The sequence below is a fragment of the Anomalospiza imberbis genome, chromosome 6 (assembly GCF_031753505.1).
Source record: "Anomalospiza imberbis isolate Cuckoo-Finch-1a 21T00152 chromosome 6, ASM3175350v1, whole genome shotgun sequence".
Classification (NCBI taxonomy): Eukaryota; Metazoa; Chordata; class Aves; order Passeriformes; family Viduidae; genus Anomalospiza; species Anomalospiza imberbis.
Window position 1 is genome coordinate 59,754,185 of NC_089686.1, and position 24,954 is coordinate 59,779,138.

Sequence of the window (24,954 nt, forward strand, 5' to 3'; positions counted from 1 at the left end):
CTTGAGGGGACAGCTGCATATCATCTCTATCAGTTACTAGGTTTTCAGTTAATTCAGCTATACTACATGGACACGTATGTTACTTTTCAGATTCACAGAATATAGCAAAAATAACATCACTTACATAAAAGCAGTAAGCCCTTTGTAAACACAACAAATTATAACTCCAACATTTTCACTGAGGAATGGAAGCACAGTAACATTATACAGCTGGGCAGATTCTCTGTACTAGAATAAATGCAGAGAAAATAAAATTTCTCCCCCTTCCAACTGCACACCTTTTGAATATTGCTACTAATTGCTCTCAGTAGTTATGATACTACTATGCTGACAAAATCACAAAGACATGGGAAGGCCCATGAAATTCATATGGAGTATAATTGAATTAGCATCAATTACTGGCTGCCTCAGATATCCATCTCCCAGAATCTCATTTACAGCCCTAGCACATTTTTTGCTCCTGAGCAATCTACAAGAGGATTATGTTGCCTACTCTGACAGATGCTGGGACATTGCATGGGCAGGTGCACAGAGATAGAAAGACTCCACCAGTGGCATCCATCCCCAAAGCAGTCTCCATAAACCCAGATATTTACAGTTTCTCAAGGACTTCCCACGCAGTCCCAGGCCAGAATTGCTATGGATGCAATCAGGGCATGAGGAGTAAAATATGGTTTGTAGCACATTTTTCTCCAGAGCAGAAACACACCACCTCTATCCCAATTCCCCCAGCCCCGTGGTTTGGAAGAGGGTGGGCTAAGAGAAGAGGTGTGGTCAATCACTTGTCTTTCCAGGTCATAAACAGCACAAGGGCTGCTTTTTTAAATGAGTTAGCAAGGCTGAAAATGAGCATTCTTCCCACATGTACAGAGAAGTGCTGCTCCTGTACATGGCGCATGGCTTCTACACCAAAACATTCTTTTAATTTAACCACAGCAAAAGGAGTTACTACTCAAAATGAATATTCAATTGGCTGATGTTATACCCCATTCTAAATTATTATTGCAACGTCCTTAGCTTAGAGCTGATGCTGGGCTGCTTGAGAGCGACATTAGGCATCAACATCCCAAATCAGCACCTGCAGCAATTTCTCCATGCATTGAGGCTATAAAAACTTATTTTCATATCAGAAGATTGAAATCCTTGTATTACAATTGCACATTTCTCACAATTGTCTTTACTTGCCTATATTACAGCCTTTTGTAGCACCTGACATATATGAAAGTTTCCTTCAGTTACTCCCAGAGCTATTCTGGCAAACTCCACAATGTACAGGAATGTAATTTTGTCTCTTCTGAACTGCATCCACCCTTCAGCAACACACAGCAATAAAATCTCCCCATCACTGGATCCAATAAAAAAGTGTATCCCACAGATCCCATTGCTGCACACATAAAGAAGAGGGCTAGGTACTGTGGCATATTTCACAGCTTGAAATGATTTGAAATGGGAGGGTGAGCATCTGCTCCTTTCAGGTACTGCACCATTTGCAGAAGGCATGACAATAAGTGAGAGCAGGATGGATCCTTCAAAGCTACTGTATTTAATTAATTGACAGCTCATTTGCTTAGCCACATTATGATTCTCAGTCAGTGAGGTCAAAGACAATGCAGATAACTCTCTATTGCTTCTGAGGAAGCTAAGAAAGATTTTTTTTCCTGGCAAATTAACAGAGCGATATCTAACAAACTACTAATTTCAAAGCTTTGAACTAATGGAAAATGCTTTTGAATATTGTAAGCTCTTTTCCATAATTATTCAGGAAAACACATTTTGCCAATAAGAAGCCATTTGAAATATTTTTTCCAGCTAAATTTTATCCAGACACCATGAAAATAGTATATCAGCTTCATCTCATGATTAAATCAGTAATTTATAAATGCAACTCATATCAAAAGGACCAGGAACTGACTAGGCCTTTAAAATTGGGACTTTTAGACCCAAAACAAGTTCTGGGCAGAAAGTATATTCTCCAGAACAGGAGGGGTGGAGAGCTAACAGATTACCTGCCCTTGACTGTGCAACAGCACCACTGCCTTGTGTTTTGAAGGGAAGGGGCCATGTACCTTCAATTTGCCTTCCTCAGTAGCCCACTCTTGTGACAAGAGTAGGGGTTAAGTTTCTCAAGAGGAAACAGGGAGCCTTAAAAGTTTTCAAGCACTTGGATCAATATTTTTGACTGACAAAATATTGGAAGGATCTAACTCATTTCTCCCCTCATTTCTCCCCCATTGCCTGTCTCTCCCACTTTGCTTGGTTGGTATGAAGTGCAACACAAACAAGTCACACAGCAGTCCCAATACTGCAACTGATTTTGCCACCAACACCCTCTATATCCTCCCTAAAAATTCTGCTGCCTTTTGCTATACAGATTAACAGTTTTACTGGGTTTTATCGATTCAGAGTCCTGATTAGTGTGCCAGCAGAATGCCATACTTGAACAGAGAACGCCTGGGACATTACTGCTGGATCCTACCTTCAGAAAAGGCCATTTCCTGGTGCTGCTGCAGGATGAGTATTTTAGGATACAGCTGGTGCTGCACTTACAAAGGGACAGGCCATCCTCTGGAGGGTTCCTTCAGCTGCCCCAGGAAAAAAAACCCCACCTAATACAGTCTTTCCCCAGATAATCATCCTTTTTTGCTATATCCCATACTTTCATTTATACCCAAAATAACTTATAAGGCTCTCAAAGCTCCCAGTTGAATCTGCAGTATTTTGTCACCTGAGTGAAAAGCCGATTGATCGAGTGGGCCAACAGACATGGGAGCTCTCGAACCCGCTGCAAAAGGTGTCTGATCATGATGCTGGGCCTGATCTGCTCCGCTGGACTCAGGTATTCTCACTTTGCTGCCAATATCTGATGTAGACCTGTGCATTAAGAAAGAAAAAAAAACCCACAAATTTTTGTCATTCTGACCTACAGATGTGATCTGTAGCCACATACATTCCTATCAGCTACAGCAGGACCAGGCAGCTAGGAGCAATCTGTCCAGCTTTGCTCTGGCATGACAGAAGTCTGGAGAACACCTGCACAACAGAAGTTTGGAGAAGTCTGGAGAAGTTTGCAAACAATCCTTTTAGCCTGGTTGCTCTTTTTACCAAAGCAAGTTATTACCACCCTGTAGGGCCTTTGCTTGCTGCTTCAAACAAATGCCTGTGAAATACAACACTAAAACCAGAGCTTTACCATAATTGCCCAGAGCTTTACCATAACTCACCAACACAGTCTGCAGTGTACATGACATGGTATCATACAGTAGGAGACCACTGTGGTAAATAACATTTCTGCACTTGGGAAGTGCTGAGGTCTTTGGAAATGTTGCAAGTCCAGGAAAGCAGGAGAATGAGAGTGTGAATTATCTGCCTCAGCACACCATTATGAGAGCTGAGGCAAAGAATGCTTTAAAGGAAACAAAACCCTGCAGTTCCTAATTTTATTGACACAGACTGGCTAACAGAAAATTCATTGCTATTTCGTTTTGTGTTAAAATGAAATAAAACCAATATGTTTCTAATTTCATGAATGTATATTTTTAAGTGCTTTATAAGTGCCCCTTCAGGGTCTGCCCTGGTTCTTATTATGACAGTGGGTTTTAGAGACCTTGCCTAAAGTAAAGTAACAGATAAATACCTCCTGAGAGAGGCAACAGCCACAGGACCCGTTCTGGGAGGGACAGGAGGGGGAGGAGAACCCATTACCATCTCAGGAAGCTGAGAAAATCTATAAGCCTGTAACAGAGAAAAATAAATATTTTCTGAAACACCAGTAGATCTCAATCAAATTGAAAAACAAACCAAAATCAGAAATTAAATACTTGCTCTGTGTGACAGTCAACTGGAAGATAACTTTTTGTGACATCAACAATAATTGGAATTTGCGGTGTTTGGTGACTTTTGAATGTGGAAGAAAATGAGCTCAGAGACAAAATGAAGTATAATTAAAATGAAATATATTAAACACTGTCTCTGTGACATTTGTAACCTGTTGGCAAAGCAGATCTGTTGTGATTATGTGAGACTCAACAACTGCTTTGGATCATGGGGAAAAGACCTGAGTATTTTCACTTTCTCCAGGAAAAAAAGTATTTCAAAGACTCAGAAAGAACCCTCAGAGAAGTGTGCACTGTGGTGAAGCCGCCTGTGAGCAATCAAGTTTTTCAACCTCTTCCTTTCAGCCTTCAAGAGATGAAAAGAAAGTTTTCCCCAAAAAACCCCAAGTTCTGTAACTTCCCAAAGCAGCGACAAGGGCTCCAAACAGTTCTGGAAAGGCAGACTGATCCAGAGGAACACCAGGCCCAACCCACACAATCACAAAATTAAGCAGCTTGCCTGCAGTAATTCTGAATTTCATCACCAATACATGAGAAGGAGGAGCAATTATGTGCATGAAACCCACAGCACCCAGGAAATGACATGAAGGACAAAATTTTCCTCCTAAATCATTTGCACTGCTACAGATTAGAGGCCATAATTTTTCCAAATACACTTAGAGGAATGATATCTCACTAGATGCTTCACTACATCGTGGGTGAGCATTTTGTTTTCCTATTGGTTTTTGGTTTATTATTTAGTTGTGATTTTTTTTTTTTCAGTTGTGGTTTGCATGACAATGCTTCAGAGCAATGCACGGGAATAAAGATAAAATCAGAGGAATAACAAATAACAAATTTTGGAAAGGCTGACCACTATCAAGATACTGGCATTTTGACAAAAAAATGGAGTCCAATGGTGGGACTTTGGCCCCCTAAACAAGAAGTATCTGGTTTACCCAGAGAAGCTCCTCCACAATCAGCAGTGAAAGTTAAAAGCACATTAAAACACACGGGATGAGTCACATTCTATCTCCTGCCCAGAGCAAGAGCCTACAGGATTTTCATGATTATTTCAGACTTACCACCTACATTTAGGTTGGAATTTGGCAATATACATCCCACACTATATATCAGAAAATACTGTCTTTCTGTAATTATCTTGTAAAATTACACATTTAGACCATATTCCAAATGCCTTCATTCTCAAATACCTGCAAAACTAGGTCAACAAAACGGAAAGGTAACTTATCAAACTGATTTTTTATGTGTCTCCAAGGGAAAAGCAGTACAGACCCAGCACCTTTCTGTCCTTTCACTGCTACCCCTTTGAAAGCAGGTTAGAAACCCTCAAAGGCATGTCTCTGAAAATAATTTTTTCTTGCATGACACCTACAAAGTCTCCTAATATTTACTTTCACCATGCTACCATGATATTTAAAGCATTTCTACATTTAAGTGGGAAAAAAAAAGTCTAAAAAGACACTGGTGCATTTCTTAGCCAGGGGTTGGAACTACTGATTTTTAATGAAAGAACTGTGTGGAAAAAACAAATGTTATTCGCATCAAAGAAAACCTCAGTTATATTTCTCCCGATAGTGCTGGATGTGGAATGGTCTGCAGTGCCTCTTCTGCATCTCAAACTCTGGCAGTGCCCTCACAGGCTGACTGAACTCTCCCTTCTGGCTCCACAAGCCTTTCATCCCACATCTTGCTCTCAGCATGCATTTGTGCCAAGCATGAAATCCTTTTTATTCCCCCTATTTTAAAGGAACAGCACATGAGATTATGTTTCGGAGTGGAAAGCGACTCCAGACACTGTTTAGCAGGGTAGGCAGAGACTCAGAGGTAGATTTGGGTTTTCTCTCGTGTGTTGTGCTTTGGAATATGGACATCAAAGAGGTATTAGGTATTTCAAGGGATCACAGTTCACAAATATGCTGCAACTTGCACTGGAAATTTCGGGGAAAAAAGTAAAATAGAAAACCTAAGCCTTTATTTTGCTGCTTACATGGGACATGAACAATTTTGAGTGAGTGGCAATATTTTGCTAATGGCTGGGCAGAGAGAATCCTGTTAAAGTGAAAAATCCTGTAAAAGATCTGCTCCACCACGCTGAGGAACTGTTTGTCCAGAGGGGACAGGAGTCGCCCTCGTTGCCTTGAGCTGCCACATACACCAACATGGTTGTGGGAGGGAACTCCAGTGAAATTTCTAGAGTTTCCCTAATGGTTTGGGGCATTAGTGTTTTCCTGCAGGCAACATATGAATGGGAAAAAAGTGCTCAGAAGCTAAATGAAATCAAAGTTCTACCACAGATGCCTGTTAAAGATTTTAATGAGCCTTTAGGCTCTTGGCTAACCAGCATGATTGTAGAATTAAAGTCACTTCACCACTGTGAAACGAGTCAGAGAGGAAAACAACAAACAAAAAACACAACCCAGCTGATTTCACAGTTTTGCCTAATTTTAATCTTTAAAATATATTTATCTTTTTAAACTGATCTCTTGGTTTTTAGCAAACTAAAAAAAAAAAAACCCAACCAGAGAAAAACAAACGAACTAAAAGCCCAAAAAGAACAAAAGAAAAAACCTTAAGGAAAACATTCTGCATGGGTTCCAAACTCTATTTTTTGTAAAAAAGACGTGTGTAATACAAAGGCTATAACAATCAGGCAGAAGTAATCCCACTTGAGGTCCAGGACAGACTGCAGAGGCAGCAGAGTGCAGACCCCATGCCACCCTTTCAGTAAGAAATGCCAATGAAGGAGTCTGCTGCACCTAGAACACTGACAACTGAGAAAGCAAATCAAGAATTAATTTTGAAAAGGAGGAAGTGTAGTTTAACAGCCATTGGGCCAAGGACCATAAATCCTCTGCAGGATAAATCCAGCCACCAGCAGAAACCTGCACCATTGTCTCCCACAACCCCAACAGCCCAAGGTACTACCTGTCAGGATGCAGAAAAGAAAAATCCCAGAATGGATTGGAAGAGACCCTAAAGATTATCTAGGCCCAAGCCCCTTGCAACAGGCAGGGACTCCTTCCACTAGACCAGGTTGTTCAAAGCCCCATCCAGCCTGGCCTTGAATGCTTCCATGATGGGTCATACACAGCTTTTTGGGGAGCCTACTCCAGTGCCTCACCACCCTCACAGTACAGAATTCCTTGCCCACATCCAATCTAACCCTCTCCTCTGTCAGTTCAAAGTCGTTCCCACTTGTCCTATCAGTCCATAGCCTCGTAAAAAGCCCCTCTCCAGCTCTCTTGTAGCTCCTTTAGGTACTGGAAGGTGCTCTAAGTTCTCCCTGGAGTTGTCTCTTCTCCAGGCTGAACAACCCCAAGTCTCTCAGCCTGTGTTCACAGGCCAAAGCAGAAACTTTGCAGTTAGTTTTAAGACTACATTTCCCTAGTTCAAATATTTAAATATTTTTACTGCCTTCCACTTCCAGATTGGTCCTGGGTAAAAGTATTCTATGTTTCCTTCTAATTACAGAAATACCCATCTCCTTACATCTCACCATAGGAATTAAAAGGCCAGCATCCTTGTTAACTCATTGAATTATTTATCTTGCTTATTCATCCAGGAATAATGCAAACTTATTGATTTGGCTTTGTCTTTATAGCTGTCCTGTTTCATACTAAGCAGCTGTTATTGAAAGTACCTGAATTTTGAACGAATTATTGAACACTTGAATCCCCTGTTAAATGAAGGGGAGCTCTGAAGACAGGGATACTTTACCAGTCACGCAGGCTGTAAGTGCTGGTCATCAGTGCCTGTTTGTGGTGCTGGGTCTCACCTTGGGACCCAGAGCTCTCTTATTCTCACTCCTCTTTCCAGAGCACTAAAGAGGAGAGATGGGAACTGGTCCAGCCTTGTGATGGAGAGGGTTTTCTTCTCTGGTCCCAGCTCTGACTTGACTCAGCTGAGCAAATTTCCAAACATGATGAACCAAGGCACAGAGCTGGCAGTCCGGCTGGTGTCACACATTCAACCCTTTAACTCCATCCTCCAGTCATAGCACACCAGCTGGGTGCCAAGGGCTCAGCCAAGTGTTACTCATCATGTTTTGGAAGCTCCAGGAAAACAGGGAGAGTTTGCATTTCACTGGCTTTCCTCTGCCAGGAGAAGGCACGAGTCCCATGTGGAGGAGTCCTCTTTTCACAGGTCCCCCAACAGGCAGGTTGGTAAACAGGCATTCCCTCACAAGAGCTACAGATAATTTCAGTATTAATGGCAGCATGTACAGAAAACCCCAACCAAACAAATAAAAACCACAGAAAAGACCTCAAAAGGGAGAAGAAAATGGAAAAAGAAAAAAAAAAAAGTGTGCACACTCTGGAGAGATACACAAATGTTTAATGGTGGGACTAGCCAAGAAGTTGACTACAAAAAATTGAAGTTCCACAATTTGGAGGACAGCTGAAGCAACACAGAACTAAAGAGTGGCTCTGGAGCCCTCTGCACTTGCTCCATCTAAGCTGACAAAATGCCCTTGAATTTTCAAAGATGAAATTTTCATTTTCAAAATGCTTGGTGCTTTTAATTGTAACAGCATTGTTGATGTTGACTTCTAATTGCCACTAAGAATTGAATTTTAAGAAAGGGGAAAAATTACATATTCTTGGTTTACAGAGGTAACCAACATCCCAGTGCACAGATACCTCTCACCCCCAAAGCTGGGGATATTTTCAATTCCAACCCTCTGGGAACAAACCAGAAAATGGGGTGGTTGAAGCACAGTGCATATTCATGAAACTGATATGCAGAAAACTATGAATTACCAGCCCTTATCCAAAGCTCAGCAGTCTGTGCCTATCCTCATCTGTGGCAATCAACTATCTCCAGGGAATTTAACTCTGTCTTCAGAATGCCAGAAAGATAAGCAAAAGGTCCAAACACGCAGATGATTTAGGAGAATGTCTTTGAAAGACAACAGTGAATCATTCACCATGAGAAGAGTGGCTATTATTTTTTAAAAAAACCTCTCACCATATAATATTTTAAATTTCACTTTAGAAAGAGTCTTTGAAGTGTTGAGGTAATTTGACTCCCCATTAGCTGTCTCTTAAGCTTTTAATCGAATTCTAACCATAAAATATGATTATACGCCGTACAAATTTCATCAGACCAATTTCAAAGTTCCAGAAATAACCTTAGCATGATTTAAATAGCACCAACCTGAACCTTTGCAGGCAGTGCCACTGACTTTCAGCTATGTTCAGAATCGTTCAGAAGCAGCATCCCTTAATGTATTTTTTATTGTCATGGAAGAAAGTCATGGTAATGGTTATTTTGAACTGAGGACATTTTTCTGCATTTTCATCTTATTCTAGCCAGAGTTAGGGACTCAAAAAAAAAAAAAAAAAAAAAAATCTGACCAACAAAAGCCTTAAAATGAACAATTTATCACACTGGTATTGTTAGATGGGCTATTTCTTATCTGAAAGCAATCACCTCTGGTTTAGAGTGCACAGTGCTAGTGTCACTGCTGTCTAGACACCTACAAAATTCCATTAACGATTTCCACCCTTGGGTTTAAGTTCCTAGTTCATGTATTACTTCTGTGAGGTGAGGATGTGTTAGCTGCTGCTTGGGGCTTGGAATGAAGGATAAAGTCAGTTATAAGGTCAACTAAGAGACCTGTGGAATTAAATCTTCTCTAGATTTCTTCTCTAGAGACCCAAGCTAATAGCTGTAAGTGCAAGACTACCAATAAGAGCCCACATTTCCTGTTGCTCTTCAGTGGTGAACCTCTCCAGTGATGCAGAAGAGTGGCTGTTCCCTAGCCAGGTGTCACCACAGTTAATCCATAAAACCACATTGCTTCCTAATATGCATTACCCGAGCAGATGTGCAAACACATTTGGTGTGAGTTCTACAGTACTTCACTCTAACTAAAACTGCAGTCATATTTCTCTCTCTACAAGGCTTTTTAAGGATAAACTGTCCAATTAAGAAATAACTTAACTTAATAAATAACTACCTGTGGTTCATAATGTGGACTTATTTATCTAATTACATCATACTACTTAAATGAAGAAGAAGGTAAAGAAGGACTAGCTTCTGTCTTAAACCTTCTATCTTATTTTAAATACATTACTATATTCTAAAACTTTAAACTCTAAGTTTTCTACTATGTGATATTACACTCTTCTATTCAAACAATATACTTATAATCTTAGTTCTATTATTTAATTCTGGAAGCTTTCTCTATGGCTTCAGGTCAAAGGCAGTGTTCTCTTAGGGGTCAGTGCCTGTCAGCACAGAAAGCCTAAAATTCTCAGCAGCCAGGGTTCCAACAGTTTGGGATCTGTTGAACAACCTGCAGCCTGTTCTTTTAAATCTTAGTACAGCTTAGACAGGACAACCTTGCTAAAATAGATACCGAGTCTTCCATGGTGTATGTACGTGGCTCACTCATCCTCCCAACTGCAAAGCCTAGGTTGGTGTCTAGGCAAGCACACACACACACACACACACACATATATATATATATATATATACATCACCCTAAACATACTTATTTTCTGTAAGCATCTGGTTTTAAGCACCTGAATGGGACTACTTAAAAAAAAAAAACCCATGGCTCAGGACAGAAGCACCTTCCTGACATTACAGTGTGGTGAAGAGAAGCTGCACTTACGGGCCTTGGCAAGCTGTACTGGTACATTTCTGGCCTGTAGGTGGGCACCCACTGCACGCCCGCCCGCGGCCGGGTCATGGTGCCGGGGGCACTGGTCACCACCTCGGAGTAGGGCAGGTGCGGGGCCGAGCCGTAGGCGTCCTGCCGGGGCTGGCCCCCGTGGCCAGCGGAGGCCAGGCTGAAGGCCTCCTCCAGCAGCATGTGCATCTGCTGCCGCACCTCGTCGATGGACGGCTGCGAGCTCAGCGTCGACGTCTCCGAGTGGCCCTTGGCCTGCCGGGCCCTGCCGTAATTCCGCGGCTCGTTGACGCGGTCAACGTTTGTTTCTTCGATAATTTCAGGCTCGGTCTGGCGGGGGGAATAAAAGTGCATGTCAAAGGCTTTACGAGACAGCATTTGTGCCGCTGCGACATTCGCAAGGGCAGAGGCAACACGCACCAGTCGGGAATTGCGACAGTGTGGATGTGTGGGAAATGGAAAAAGAGAAACTTCCACAGACACCGGAGGGTTTGATGTGCAGCCTGGGAAGGAGCTTTGATTGATGTGAAAATAAAATGCACAGATATTAAGCAGAAAAATCATAAACTTCTGTTTCTATAGTTGTAAGTAAGAATATGCCTTAAGTAAGTAAAAAACTGTATTAATAAAGATGGTGAAGGGTTTATAATGTAGGGGTGTAATTGTATAGAGTAAGCTGAGAGTTTAGATGTTATAATAGAAGCATCTGTGTGTACATGTAATAGTAGCCCATTGGATAAAAGTATCTGCATTGCAGTAGAATTAAGTAAAGGTGATAAGTTAGAAAAGCAAAATAAACTTTGTGGCAACTGTCCATTGCATTAAAAAGTTATATATAATCTTGTAACAAAGAACTTGTGACTACACATGAGTTATGGCTGACAGCTTGCTCTCATAAATCTCACGGCCCCTGAGACTGATACTTATCCGAGCAATAAATCATTTTTAGCCCAACTGTGGTCCCATCCCTTTAATTAAAGCAGACACAATAATATAGACACACAACAAATACTGGAAAGAAATCATACAATGCAGGGAAGTATAATAGCCTTTTATATTCTACAGTGCTGTGAAAAGTAGCAGGGACACTCTGCAGCAGGTTAAACTGTCAATGACTCACTTAAAAGCAATTAGAATTAATGTTTGAATTCTTGTCTTAGTTATGGTATCAATGGTAGCACAACTGTGCCAGGAAGAGTACGGTTCCCTAAGTAGTGCCATCACTGTGAAGGACCCCTTACAAAGGACAGATTATTACAGCTAGAGAGACTGAAATTCCTTTGTTCAGGCTCTCACATTAAGATTTCTGCAGAACTAACGTTTAGGAGTTTTTCTGAACTCCCACAATGACACCACAAATTCAACCCTGCCCTTTGCAGAGAACACCCTGGTGCAGCTCAGGGGTCTTACCCAGCCCCCAAACAGGAGTTACAGGTATTTATGCAAAGTTAACTTGGGAACAGGGAATGAAGCACTTTCTCCAACGAGCAGAAGTGCTTGGGCAGCTTGGCTTGAAGGGTTATTCCTAGGGTGATTCCTTCTGTACAGTTAAGTACAAACAAATCTTCTCTTTGGGTTTTTTTTTTTGGTCTATAACTCCCCGACAGAAAATAATCATCACATTGCAAGAAGTTGAAAGTGGAATACCACACTTCATCTGTATTTTGCAAGATCAATTTTACAGCCCAGAGTTTTAAAAACATCCCAGAGTTTTAAAAACATATGTTTTAAACCAGCAACTAATTCCTTATAATTCTTTAAATACCTGTAAAATGCATTGACTGTGAAGGATAACCGGGATGAGCAATAGGATGTGTGCCTCCTTCTATATATAGCATGTGGTTAGAAACTGTGCTAGTGTTTAAAATAGCCATAAATAAAAGAATACAGCAGGATGTTCTTGTTAAAAATTCCAGCACTATCCTGATCATTTCAGTGTTCTGTAGCTCCTACTGTGACATATTTTTTCCCCTGTAATAATGCTTTTCTACATCTGAATAGATAAGTGACTGTGCCCCCAAGCTTTTGCAAGCTATAGGATAATCATAAAATATATTTATTCCTTTTCAGAGGGAAATATCAAACTGGTTTCCTTCTCTTGTCAACCACTCAGAAAAGAGTTACACTGGTAGAGAAAACTGATAATAAATCTAAGAAAAATACAAATTTCTGTCTTAAGTACAGCTATAGCTTGTATTTATGAAAGTACAGCAGTAAAAAAAGAGAAAAATTAAGATAAAAATTAAACATCTGCATATTAAAATTTAACCATAATTTACATAGTCATGATTATACAGTATGTTATCTAAATTCAAAACCACAACTGAAATTCAAGCTTCCCAAGTGGTACTGGGGAAAGGGGAATGCAACTGCACCAAATGATCTTAAATGGAAAAACTTTGTAGGAAATCTTCAACTAAAAACTCTTCCATAATTTCATTCCCTCATTTTGATTCCATTGGTGTTTGTGATGCTACAATAAATAAAAATCAGATGTGTTTTAGAAAGCTGACTATAAAATGCAGTGGTAGTTTGTGTAAGTGCAGCCAAAGAGCCCCTGAAATCATAATGTCCTGACTGGATGATTAATAACCATGGCTCTTCTATTTGCTCATGCTTGCAAAAATGTGAGTGGAATCCCACACAGACCTATTAGTAACCCAATGCTGAAATAAATCAGGTTTTCTACTACAACTCACTGGTGAAGCCATTAGACCCTCACAGAATGTTTAAAATATATCACTTGTATATAAGATTCATATTAGCAGCCAAAATTAAGGCAGCTTTGATTTATCAATATAAAACCTGACATGAAGATTTTGGAGAAAAGTAATAATAATTTCTTTTCCTCATATTTTAAAATCTATTTCAATTCATCCTATCACTTTCTGAGTGTTATTTGTTATTTTGTTATCCTATCAACTGAAACACGTAGCTATCATAAATAGAGGCCACCATTACATAAAATCACACAGAGTTACTGTATAATAGAAGGAACTAGAGGTACATGAAGAAAGCAAACAAAACCCTGCAGTGAGAGACTTTCTACACCTCTTGAATAATTCTGCTGCTGCAACTTTATCAGTAAAATTCTTTATGGCATGTTAATCCATAACCTTTGGGATGCATTGCATTAATTTAGCTATATCAACAAAATTATGCCCATGAATTCTTTTGTATACTGATTTCTTAGATGTGTATAATAAGGTAATTTTCTTCCTTTTTTTTGGCAAAAACAGCCTAAATATTTTCTAGTCTGGTATAAGTCTCATTAGAGCAGTCTAGAGATTCTAAAGTCTTTCGTTATGGCATTTACTCTACACACAGTTGTTCATGAACTTGCTGAAAATAATAAACATGTTAATAAAGTCTCCTGAATCTAATTCCTAGTTGAAGGTGATGCTAGTAAAGCCTGCTGGGATTCTTTAAAAGGGAAAGCTAGATACTGTTCAATAATGATTCATTTATAAAAGACACTGTAAAGGCAAATAATATACTGAGAACATCAAACAGTAGAATGTACACTGCAAAGTAATATTAAAAGCTACATATTCCATATGGACAAATGTAAAATATTTTATCTTTATCCTCATATCTTTACCAGTTTTTAGCTCTGAGAAACAGAACCATGATTCAGAGAAATAGCACAAAAATTAATTCTAGAGAATGAAGTATTTTTAGAAAAGTATGAATGAAGCATTTTAGAAAACCATTTAGAATTTTGTTATTGAAAGGAAACCTTGTGGTTGTGCACATGAGTGAGGAATTCTTAAGAAGGTTTCTTAAAGAATCTAGGAGAGCTCAATCTCTTTTCTTTAAAAATAAAAGCATTACTATTGTTAGGAAGGAAAAACCTCAAAACATAACCTGGGTATACTGGTAACAGCTCAAATTCCCCCCACAACTTTTTATGGTGTCAAAAATGTCTTCCAACATGAAGGCAATATAAACTATGTGATTCATAAATTGAATTATTTGGCACTGCTTATAAAATGCAGATTTCACTATTCTTTGGCAGGACTTGCTGCTAAATAACATGCTGGGAGGTAGAGGTTAGCAGCAGTCTGAGAAGGCTGGAAGATTTAACATGACAAATCACATGTCAAAAATGGGTACCAGGTGTTGCTGTATGAAACAGAAAGAACACAAGAGTCAGCACTCAAAGCAGCCCTTTCTCACCCATTTTCAGAGGTCAGATTTCCAGAGGGGTTTTGCTGGTGAGATCCATGAATTCCATGGATGCAGCCATCAGTGGTATCCTGGGAGATGGAGCCTGTCAGACACAGCTCTGAGGAGCCTCAAGCAGGAGTGGGGGACCAGCCCACGCTGCAGGCTTAGGCTTGGCAGCTAAATTTCAACATCCTGTCCCATTTCCCAGCAGCATTTCTGTGCTTTCAGATGGGAAATGCATTCAGAGGTGGAAGAGGTGCACTGCAGTGAATCTGCAGTGCTTCAGGCAGAGGGATTTTATGTAACTTAGTAAAGCACTGTGCCAGTGACAGGTCACCCAACTGCAGCACCAAAGGAAAGGCAAAAGCAATTTTTATTGTTGTGTGTACACATCTCAGAGCTTATAATTACTCTGATGACCCTTCAGAATCTGCATAAGCTGATTAATCTACTTCCAAGGTTTTTAACAAATATTCTTTAAAATATGGTTTATATATAGCATACACAATATATTGAAATGTATTTTTTAAATCTGCTTCCATGCCTGCTCCCAGAATGTTTTCAACGCTGATTTCCAGGGAAATATCCCCTGTGAAAAGCTAGCTTTTATTAGCATAGTATTGGCATCCTAATTCCTCAGAAAGCAGTGCACCAGTCAGCCCACTCACATGGCCCCGCATGACTCCTGCAGTCTGATGGGAGTGTCCAAAGGCAGGGAATCATTCCAGAACTCTGACAACTACAACCTGCCCTGAAGAATTTTGTAAAAGGTTTAAACCAAGTTTGGAACTTTCTTTCTCCTTGCTAAAAACACATTCCTGGCACAGAGAGGGTGACAATGAACTGTCCCCCCCCTCCACAAATTGTAATGTTTAGAGGATAGGCAACCACAGGTGAACTTCCTTGTTTTCCAGAATGGTTTAGACCCTCTCTAGGGACTGATCTTCAGGGCTGGCTGAGCTACAGTAGTTTGGACATGTGACAAAGGATTGAAAAACTCAAAGTTTCCCTGATGTGGGGGCTATTTTTAATCCTCCTTCTGGGTTCAGACAGTGCCAGCTTGCACCCAGTGTTTGTTCAGACTGCACAAGACAACTCCTCTATCTTGTGCTGGCTGCATGAGCTCCTTGGACCATAAAGCAGCATCACCTCTGGCTGGGTTTGACATTTACCTACACAAAACTCTCCCAGTTCTGATGGGAGCAAGAGGACAATACCTATCCCTAGGGGATTTCCACAAAACACTGACATTGGGACTTAGGTGAAAATCCCAGAAGTAGGCTGTTCATTCTTCTGAATCAAGAAAGCAGCTCCAGGCTGTTCTTCAGAACAAACAGAGTGTTTTAATTGCAATTAAGAAAGCTCATTGTCAAGTAGCCGCACACTTAGAAGAACTATCCAAATTCAAGATTTAATACTTTGGTAAATAATGGGGTTTGTGCAAACGTTTTGTTTGCATTTCAGACTGTAAAATGATGTAGAGTGATAAAGTATATGGAAGAGTCTGAGCTTTTTTTCAGGATGCTGAGTGCACATAAAGTCCTGTAACACTAAATATCTCATGGCAATCTGTCTTGTGGCTTATCAATTGCTCCCTGGGTTTAGGAGCAAGTTCAGACTTGGCTGAGCAGATTTCTCTGCCCATACCCAACAAACTTACATCATATCCACTGTTCCGGATGCCACGCCTCGGCCTTTCTCGAGTCACCAGAAGATCCATCTCAGTTTCCCCTGGGCTGGGACTGTTCAGGGACTGCCTGCTTCTGTACACCGAGTTCTTCAGTGGCTGCCTGGGAAACACAAAACGAGAAAATGGTAAAATGAATGAAAAAAAATGGTAGGCAGTAGTTGTCAATATTCACCTTTATTTTAAAATTATGATGTTCATAAAAATGCCACTTTGTTACGGGATATTCTTTCTACATGTATGAAGTGCTAGAAATCAGTAACCTTATTAAGAGAGATTCATAGTTTTTTATGGTTTAAGGAAAATAAAAGTTACATAAAAGACATGGACATTGTATGGGGGAGCTTGTCAGATGAAATATGTCCAAAGAAGATATCAGGACCCTTTTAACTTCAGCTGATATGATTCAAACTCATTAAAAAAACATATTAAAAAATAACAGGATCTCCCACACACGCAGATGGGGAGCAGAGAATTTGGTTGCTGATCCTGAGAGATGAGAGAAAAGCAGAAAAATGCTCCACTCAAGCAAACCCCCAGCAAAGGGAAGAGACACAGCAGTGGGAGGAAACTGCTTGCAAGATGCTGGTTTTAAATAGCCAGTTTGGTAACTGGCCACAGCTTTCTCAGAGGGCTGTGCTTCCTGGGATTCAGCTGCTTCACTGGGACAAAGTGCTGCTCATCCCTGGGCACTGAGCTTCCACTGCTGGGTGCTCCAAAGCAAGGGGAAGCAAATGCAATAGAAAGGCAGAATAAAACTGAATATCCAAAATACCCAGTAATCTCCCCAGCAAAACCATTTCTGCACTTGTTGCTTGTTATACAAAAACAAATGCAGCATCCCTCTGTGAAATACAGAGCATATCTGTACATATCTGCAGGAGGGTTTGCCAAATGGTGGTACAGGAACTTTATACGTCATCAAGCTGCATTTTTTAAGAAGGCTACTTTTGCACCAGCAGAGTTTATGAGTTGTTCTCATCCTGTATCAGGCCATTAACTCATTTTGTTGTACTCTCCAGAGGAGCACTGGTCCTGGAGCAGATCAGTAACAGATGAAATAATGGCATGCCAGCTTCATTTATTAACACAGTAATTACACTGCTAGAGCCTGATACAAAGCTGTCTTTGCCTAGCAATGCTATTTTTCTGCCTTGTGCAATTACTCCATCCAGAATATAAAAATTAGATCAGGTCATCTAACATGTCTCTGTGCTGCTTATTTTACACAGAGGATCTGCCAATGCTCATAGTGAAGTAAGAAAAGTTGCACTATTATGTCTGAAGTCACACTTTCAAGTCACTCCATGGTTTAACATCTCAAGAACCATCAATGAAATGAACAGCCAAGACAGTCCAAATTAATTCACTGATAAATAATTCTTCAGTTATTCCAGATCTTGTGTTAACAAGCACTTTTTGCCTTGACAGATTAGAGCAGCACAAACTGGTTTGCAGAAATCCAGAAAGTAGGACATTTACATGATCAGACAGGATAAAAGGTAGGACAAAAAAACCCAATTTCATGCTTCTGATTAAATAAATTACTCAGGCATGTACTTAGTTTTAAGGCAACTCTCCAAAACTTCTGTGTGACCTTTGATCACAAATCACCATGCTCATGTTTGAAAGTCCCAAATACACTGCCAAAGCAGAAGACAAAGCTTTTGCAATAAGTTTCCCCTACAAAAATAATATTGAATAAATTCTTTCTTCCTATAGGGTTTTTCTCTGACTATAACATTGATATTACCAGAAAGCAGGGTTATGCACAGGGTAATCTGATCTGGCAATTTTCATCTTCTTACATCAAAGGTCTCCAAAAGTTCATATGTTTTACAATAGGTCCATAAATAGTTAGTTGAGGCAATTGTGATATATTTTCTAAGGGATTCAAACATACAGCTCTGTAAAACATGCAGATTCTTGACCTGATTACAAACTATTAAAGAAAATCCAAGAATAGTGCATATCATCAGTAGGCTCTTAAAAATTACCTTGAGATTGCCAATTACCTCATTTAAGAGAGTTTTACTAATGAGAAAGGAGGTATGAACAGGAACAACTGGCATTCAAATGGGTTAGGAAGTGCCTTCTGGGAACACAGCTGGAATGTTTTAAAACATGAGGACTGAAAGGTACCTAGAGCACAAAGCTCTTTGTTCTGGAAAAAAATCAAATCATTTAGCAGCAATGCTTTGTAAATCACTTTTAAACACAATTTAAAATTAATTCAAAATATAAAGGTAACCTTAAGTAATCAACTGCATCCCTATTTTCTGATAGGCAAATATTCTGATTTGGAAGTGCTGTAACAATGTGACTTAAGTTAGAAGAATATATACAAAACAGAAAAGAGTAGAATAGACCTTTTCCCTAGAAACTTTGAAATCTTTTACTTAATTATTAATGCTATCATTTTTAAAATTGAAATTTTCAAGTTTTGATTGCTGCAACAATGATTCAAAACAGAAAAAATGGAATTTTTTTTCAATTATATGCTTACCCAGATTGCTTTTAAAGCAATTTTATGTCATTACAGAAATGCAATTGTATTGACTCATTTATCAATAACCAAACCCCACATTACATTGTAGTATTTTTCAAGGTTTTCCTCCAGCAGTGTTTTTGTTAGAAAAATAAGGACAATAATTGTCATGTGTGTTGCAGCATATCAAATTCAGTTCCAGGTCTTAGTGTGGAAATTTTAGCAGGGAATTCAGAACTGGTTTGTTTGTAAACACCTGCAGCATCTGTAAAGTTCATTAAGTGTTCTGTGTCTTCACAGAAAGTGCATCAGAAGTGATTCTCTCTCCTCGTGTGGGGATACAGGTAATATATTTAACAAGTCCAGCAGCCAGCCTTTTACAGTGCAGCTGGAACCATTGGAATCATTCCTCCACAGGAGTTTACCTGCCTCCCAGCAGTTTTCTGTCATGCCAGGGATCACCGTCTCAAACAGACTGTGACAAATTTACACAGCACATTAGAAAACACACAGGAAAAAATGTATGGGATCTTCCACACACTGGCACGTGAACACATCAGTGTATTTAACAAAAAGCCTGTGGCTGTGTTAAAGCTTCAGTTCAATGTTTTAAACACATCATGAGCATCCAAATTAATGCCTCAGTCACAGCCACACCTGTGTGTCGAGGGAACTTTCCAGCTCCCTGGACTAAATGCATTCCTCAACAAGGTTCCCAGTGCTCTGTCTGTACCTCCTGGACAGAGTGTGCAGAGCAGGGCTCCCATGTAAGGACAAGCTCCATTTCTTACCTTCTCAGTGCACAATAATTTGGAAAACTGGACAAGGAAATGGTGCCCAAGGATATCCAGTAAGAACATAACACCCAGCTGAGTCAGCATCTTTTCTCTTCAGGGACCAGAGCAGCCCTGGGAAACAGCTCTTCCAGGGCAGTATCCCTCAGCCACTGAACTCCAGCTCTACAGAAACACATCTGACCTCAGCTTTTGCCCGTATTCTGAGCCAACAGTGCTTCTGTAATTCCCATTACAGTCTTTTTTAAGGCTGTGCCCCAAGGGTAATTGCTGCAGTTGCACTGTGTGCAATGCCTGTGTCACCAGCAATGCTTTGATTGCAGTCCATTCATGCTCATAGGACAATTTTGGTCTGAGCTTTCCAGGAGATGGGATGCAAGATTGCACCTCCAGGCGTGAGGGCCATTTCCAGAGGAAAGGCTCTTCAGTGTCCCTTTTTCTCTCCTGGATCAGCTGATGTCAGTCCCTGATTACAGTAAGAGCCCTCCTGTGCAAGGTGTAATGGCAAACACACTCTCTTATCACCCTTCACACCTCCAGAACTTCCAAGGAAGAGGAATCTGCACACTGTGCCGTTCCTGGGGTAGGACTGGTGTGATCTCCTCTTTCCAATATGCCAGTTTGTGTTTCAGAGAGCATCAGCAACAGAGCACCCACCCACGGCAGCAGCTCAGGCACAATCAGCACCTGCACTCCCCCCTCATTTCTAAAATGGGGTTTTGAATGCTACTGCTATGCCATCCTCAGGAGACAGTGAAGTGTTAATCAAACAGTGGTAATGTTATACAACACGCCAGCTTCACGTGACAGATGAGCAAATTATGCATTTCTCTGTTAAAGGCACAGGAAGATCACCAATAACAGGCACACACAACATCTTACAGATACTATCACTGCAGGACTTACAGGGACAACGCACTGGTTCTGTTATCTCATGCCCTCTGCAATGGTTATATTCAGATTAAAATAATGACAAAAAAATAACACCACTGTATTTTGAAAAAAAACCAATTCAGATGCTAACTTCCTGCTTAAAGTCTGCTTGGAGTATCACCAATTGCACTACCACTTTTTCTGTTTATCTTTCAGAATGACTTACAAGAACTTGCAACAGTCCCTTCCATTTTTTTTTCTTTCCCCTTGTTTGTTTTTAACCACACTGCAGTTTTACCAGAGACCGTGTTTTCCATGGGCTGTATGAATATTCTTCATAAAGCAGAAGGGACCAGTGACCATCCAACAAACACCTGGCTCATTAAAATGGCCCCTCTGACTCCCAGGACGTGAACTCTCCTCCCAGATGAAGAACTGCAAATAAAAAGTCTCACCTGTTCTTAGGCTCAGCAAATGGAGATGAGACATCCGCATCTGGATCCAAAATGTGGTCAAGCTCTTTCTGGTTTTTCTCATACATCCTTTTTCTGTCTGTCAGCGCCTTGCTATTATCAACCTGTGGGAAATCATAGTACCCTTTCCTCTTGGCTTTCAGGCGCAGCTTGTTGCGGTAGTGCTCTATGTCAGACTTCTGCTTCAAAGCCTTGTTCACCTAAAAGGCAAGAAGATGTTTCAGGGCTGCTGGTGGGCTGGCTACCTCCAAAGGATCTTGTCGGCACGTGTTTGATGCGCCGCGTGTGTCATCCCTCTGTAGCACACCGTGCCATCTGCAAGCAGCGAGGAACTGCAAGTGAACAGAGTCGCTGCATTTTTATGGCTTGGCAGATGGTTAAATAATTTTAGCCTAAAAAACTGTGTACCGTTACAACAGTGACTCAGAGACACCCACTGAGGAAAAACACGAGTGGTGCCAGCCAACTGCCATGACCCAACGCTGCGCGTGCTTCGGGGCACAGCTCACCCGTGAAAACTCTGCTGGGGTACAGAGACATCCCCCTGACTACACAAAACCTTAAATAAGTCACCACTGGTGGCTGGGGAAGAACTCCAGTGAAATGCCATCAAATGTTTATTTTGTTTATACACTTTCTTAGGGGCTCCCGTCAGAGAGGACCCTTAAAAAAAAGGGCTGTTTGGTCCATCCTGATAGAGCTTAGTCCCAACGTTTCTCCTAAGTATTGAAAAAACTTCTCTCCTGCTTCAAACTGCAAGTTACTTGGAAATCAGAAATTTCCCTGAGCTTTGTGCTTCCAGAGTCGAATTCTACAGTCTTCGTAAACTACAGGAAGTGTGTGTGTAAGGGTGCACACAGCACCAGTGTGTCATCCTGCTGCCTTACAGAAAAGAGGTGCTGAAAGCCAAATAAGCCTTTCTCCGAGCTTGGAAGATACATGGCACATCAGGACTTAAAATGCAAGTATGAAATGGAGCACAACAGGCTGCAATAATCCAGGCCCACATGGGACCTACGCTCTTTTACAGTGTCCCTGGCAACAGCCCTCCCTGCTGCTTTTAAACTGTTTTTAGCTGTTTACATGATGGTTGCAGTGTGAGTTTGTAAACAAGGCACCTCTGTGGCTTGTTCCCATCATGTTCAACTACTTCATAAAAGCCTCAGTCCTTTGTAAATGGACTGGTCTTGATTAAATCTACATCAAAACATAAGTATTGCAGTCAAAGCATGCTTTTTGGCCAGCATCTGGAGCAGACATATGTGCCATCCCACTTTTTTCCTTCAAAACAGCTGCACCCTCTGTGCACAGGCTGGAGTGCAGAGCAAGCCCATGGTCCCACTGACCCCTTATCACTCTGAGATATATTGCTCAGTACAGAAAGATCAGCTTTACACCCAAATGATCTATGCATATTTTCATACCCAGCCACAGACTTCACGTAGGAAAAGATGTTATTCTGCTTTCTGCCTTCATTACTCACTTTTTTAAATAGGAGAGGGGGACACTGGGAGGGTAGGAATATAGAAAATCACCTCTTCCAAGGTCACAGGCATTCACAGGTGCATTGTGAAAGGGCAGATCTTAAATTCTCAAGTCTCTGAGTCCGCAGTGCTAATGGAACTTTATACAGTGTAAAGGTGAGAAGCTCCTAGCAGCTCTCAACTCTAAGAAGCTTAAAATCATTCCACTTGTGGCTGTAGCCAAGGAAACACCTGGAGACACTTCTCAGCCAGTCCTTACCTCCCCATTGATGATGGCAGACTCCTGGCTCCTCTCTGAAGCAGCATGGACAGCAGGGAGGGCCACGGGTTTGATGGCAATGAGCTGCACCGAGCCCGAGGAGGTGTCGAAGGGGTCCACGGCAGACTTGGCAACGTTATCAAAGAGAATCCCTCCTTCCTCTTCATCACTCACGGCCACTAGAGCACATCAAACTCACTCAGCACAAAGACACAGACATTTCTGCTGCCTGCTCAAGGGGAAATTCAGCAAGCACACACTTTGGATCAGTGATGTGCTCAGTGCCCTCGAGGTGCAGGCCTGGGAGACCTTTACACCGGGGGAAAAACATCCCATTAGATCACAGGAAACACTGTGTATTCAAAGGATTATCTGTCCCTGCCCCAAAGAAGGTTCCAATCCATACTAATAAGATGGAAAAGGGGAGAACAACGACACAGGAATGGTATGAAAATGACAGGAAAGTTAAAGTAGATGTTTTCCTAGGCTTCACGTGGAAACACACACACAGGTGCCCACGTGCCAAGGCATCAGAAGCTACACCTGATCAAACCCCACAGTGCAGCTTTTTCTCTGCCTTATGCTGCAAGAGCAAGGGCATACTCAAAATTTGCTGAAATAAGTAGGATTTTTTTTCAAAACTTATTAATGCTAAAAATGTCATTTATTAAAATAAAAGCATTTTCTGCCATGTGTTAAAAATGCTTAAGAAACTGATGGTATCTAATCTTATGTTAATTTTTTGCTTTGCAAGCAGTACCTCAGGTCTCTATGAAGTTAAACTGTTACAATTGCTTAAGAACCAAAAAAAGGCTTCTGTAAATCTTTTAAATTAAATGGCATGGCAAAGCATCTTTAGTTTTAGATTTCTATTTAGATTAATAACTCTCTCACATGCAATTGGGCCCTTTCTCCTCCAAATTTTCTTTGCAAACCTGCATCCCTTTGTCAGCTGTTGAATCTGAAAAAATCTTACCTACATTTTGAAATGAAAGAATGACACTAAAGCATGTGCACAAATTCTACAAAGAGATACTTGCAAACATTTTTGAATAATTATGCTATTAGAGGGAAGAATGCTTGCTCCATCTCCTAGCTGACAGGAGCAGAGATCCTCTGCTAAAGAACAAAGTGGTCTGCTCTAAATTTATTTCCTCTGAAAATAAACTCTGCTTTAATATTTAATCACTGCACGAATTACAATGGACTTGTATAAACGCAGCAGTTTAGACAGCCAATGATTTTGGTAAGAAAATATTTGACGGCAGTAACATAAACTATGAACCCACTGAGCTCATTATGTGTGTCTGTGCTCAGTGTGACTGGGGTTGGCACCACTTGAGCTTTTGAGCAATAGATGGATTAAATCACTGTGTCATTAAACACTGTCCCTGCAGCTCCACAGAACTGTCCAAACACCACAGAGGCTTCAGTGGGTCTTAAATGCCCCTGTCCCTCCTGGGGTTGTTCAAACACTCCAGATGTGCGTGCTCAGTGGAACGAGCAGCTCATGAGCTCGGCTCAGTGACAGTGACCCAGATGCCAGGGACCACCAGGACACCACAGCAGCAGGACCAGGAACGAGGGGATCTTCACCTGGCACTCACCAGGGAGGCACTCCTGTTACAGCGAGTATAAAGGTGAAGTATTGATGCTTTTCTCTGGGGGGATTCTGAAACCCAGTAGCCACAGAGAGCTCAGCTACCTGCAGATGCATGGAATGTCCCCTCAGACCTTGTTACAGGAGCAGAAACCAAGAGTTTTTCTCAATGAAAGAGAATTCCTCGAGGACTCATTAAAGGAAAGAAAAATTAAGGGTGAAAAGAATCAGAAACCACAGATGACAGCTAATTCTGATGGGGAGCACTAACACCACAGAGCACCCTCAGTATCAGCTCACTCAAAGGTGAGCACAACTCCTGCACCTACTGCAGTGCTACCAGCAGGAAATGAGAGGCAAATGGGACTAGAAACTGGAATTTTATTCCACCTTACCTCAGCATCTGTTCATTTAGAATGTAAAAGTAGGGTTTTTTTTCCCCACTGCCCCTTTTTCACTGGTAGGTGATAGAGCCTGTGCTCTGCAGCCCCTGGCACACTGCTATAATCTGCATTGGCAGGGAACTGTAGCAAGCACTGGGAAATTCATCCTTTGCTCCTATCCACCTCCTCCCAAGAGAATTTACAGCAACCATTTATGACATGACTGAGCCACGACGGCCTCCAAACTTTGAAAAACAAGCCAAAGGA

General features: G+C 41.0%; 1 protein-coding gene across 3 annotated transcripts in view; it reads right to left on the reverse strand.

The window, feature by feature from the left end:
* The window catches only part of KIAA1549L (KIAA1549 like), a 122,512-nt gene that overhangs the window by 6,493 nt on the left and 91,065 nt on the right, over positions 1 to 24,954 (reverse strand). For all 3 annotated transcript variants that reach the window (XM_068194725.1, XM_068194723.1, XM_068194724.1), the window contains exons 14-19: positions 22,705 to 22,883; positions 20,944 to 21,161; positions 16,307 to 16,436; positions 10,459 to 10,806; positions 3,635 to 3,732; positions 2,726 to 2,871 (exon numbers count right to left, since the gene is read on the reverse strand). In XM_068194725.1, the coding sequence (XP_068050826.1) occupies positions 2,726 to 2,871; positions 3,635 to 3,732; positions 10,459 to 10,806; positions 16,307 to 16,436; positions 20,944 to 21,161; positions 22,705 to 22,883 (1,119 nt within the window). The remainder of the gene's footprint in view (positions 1 to 2,725; positions 2,872 to 3,634; positions 3,733 to 10,458; positions 10,807 to 16,306; positions 16,437 to 20,943; positions 21,162 to 22,704; positions 22,884 to 24,954) is intronic.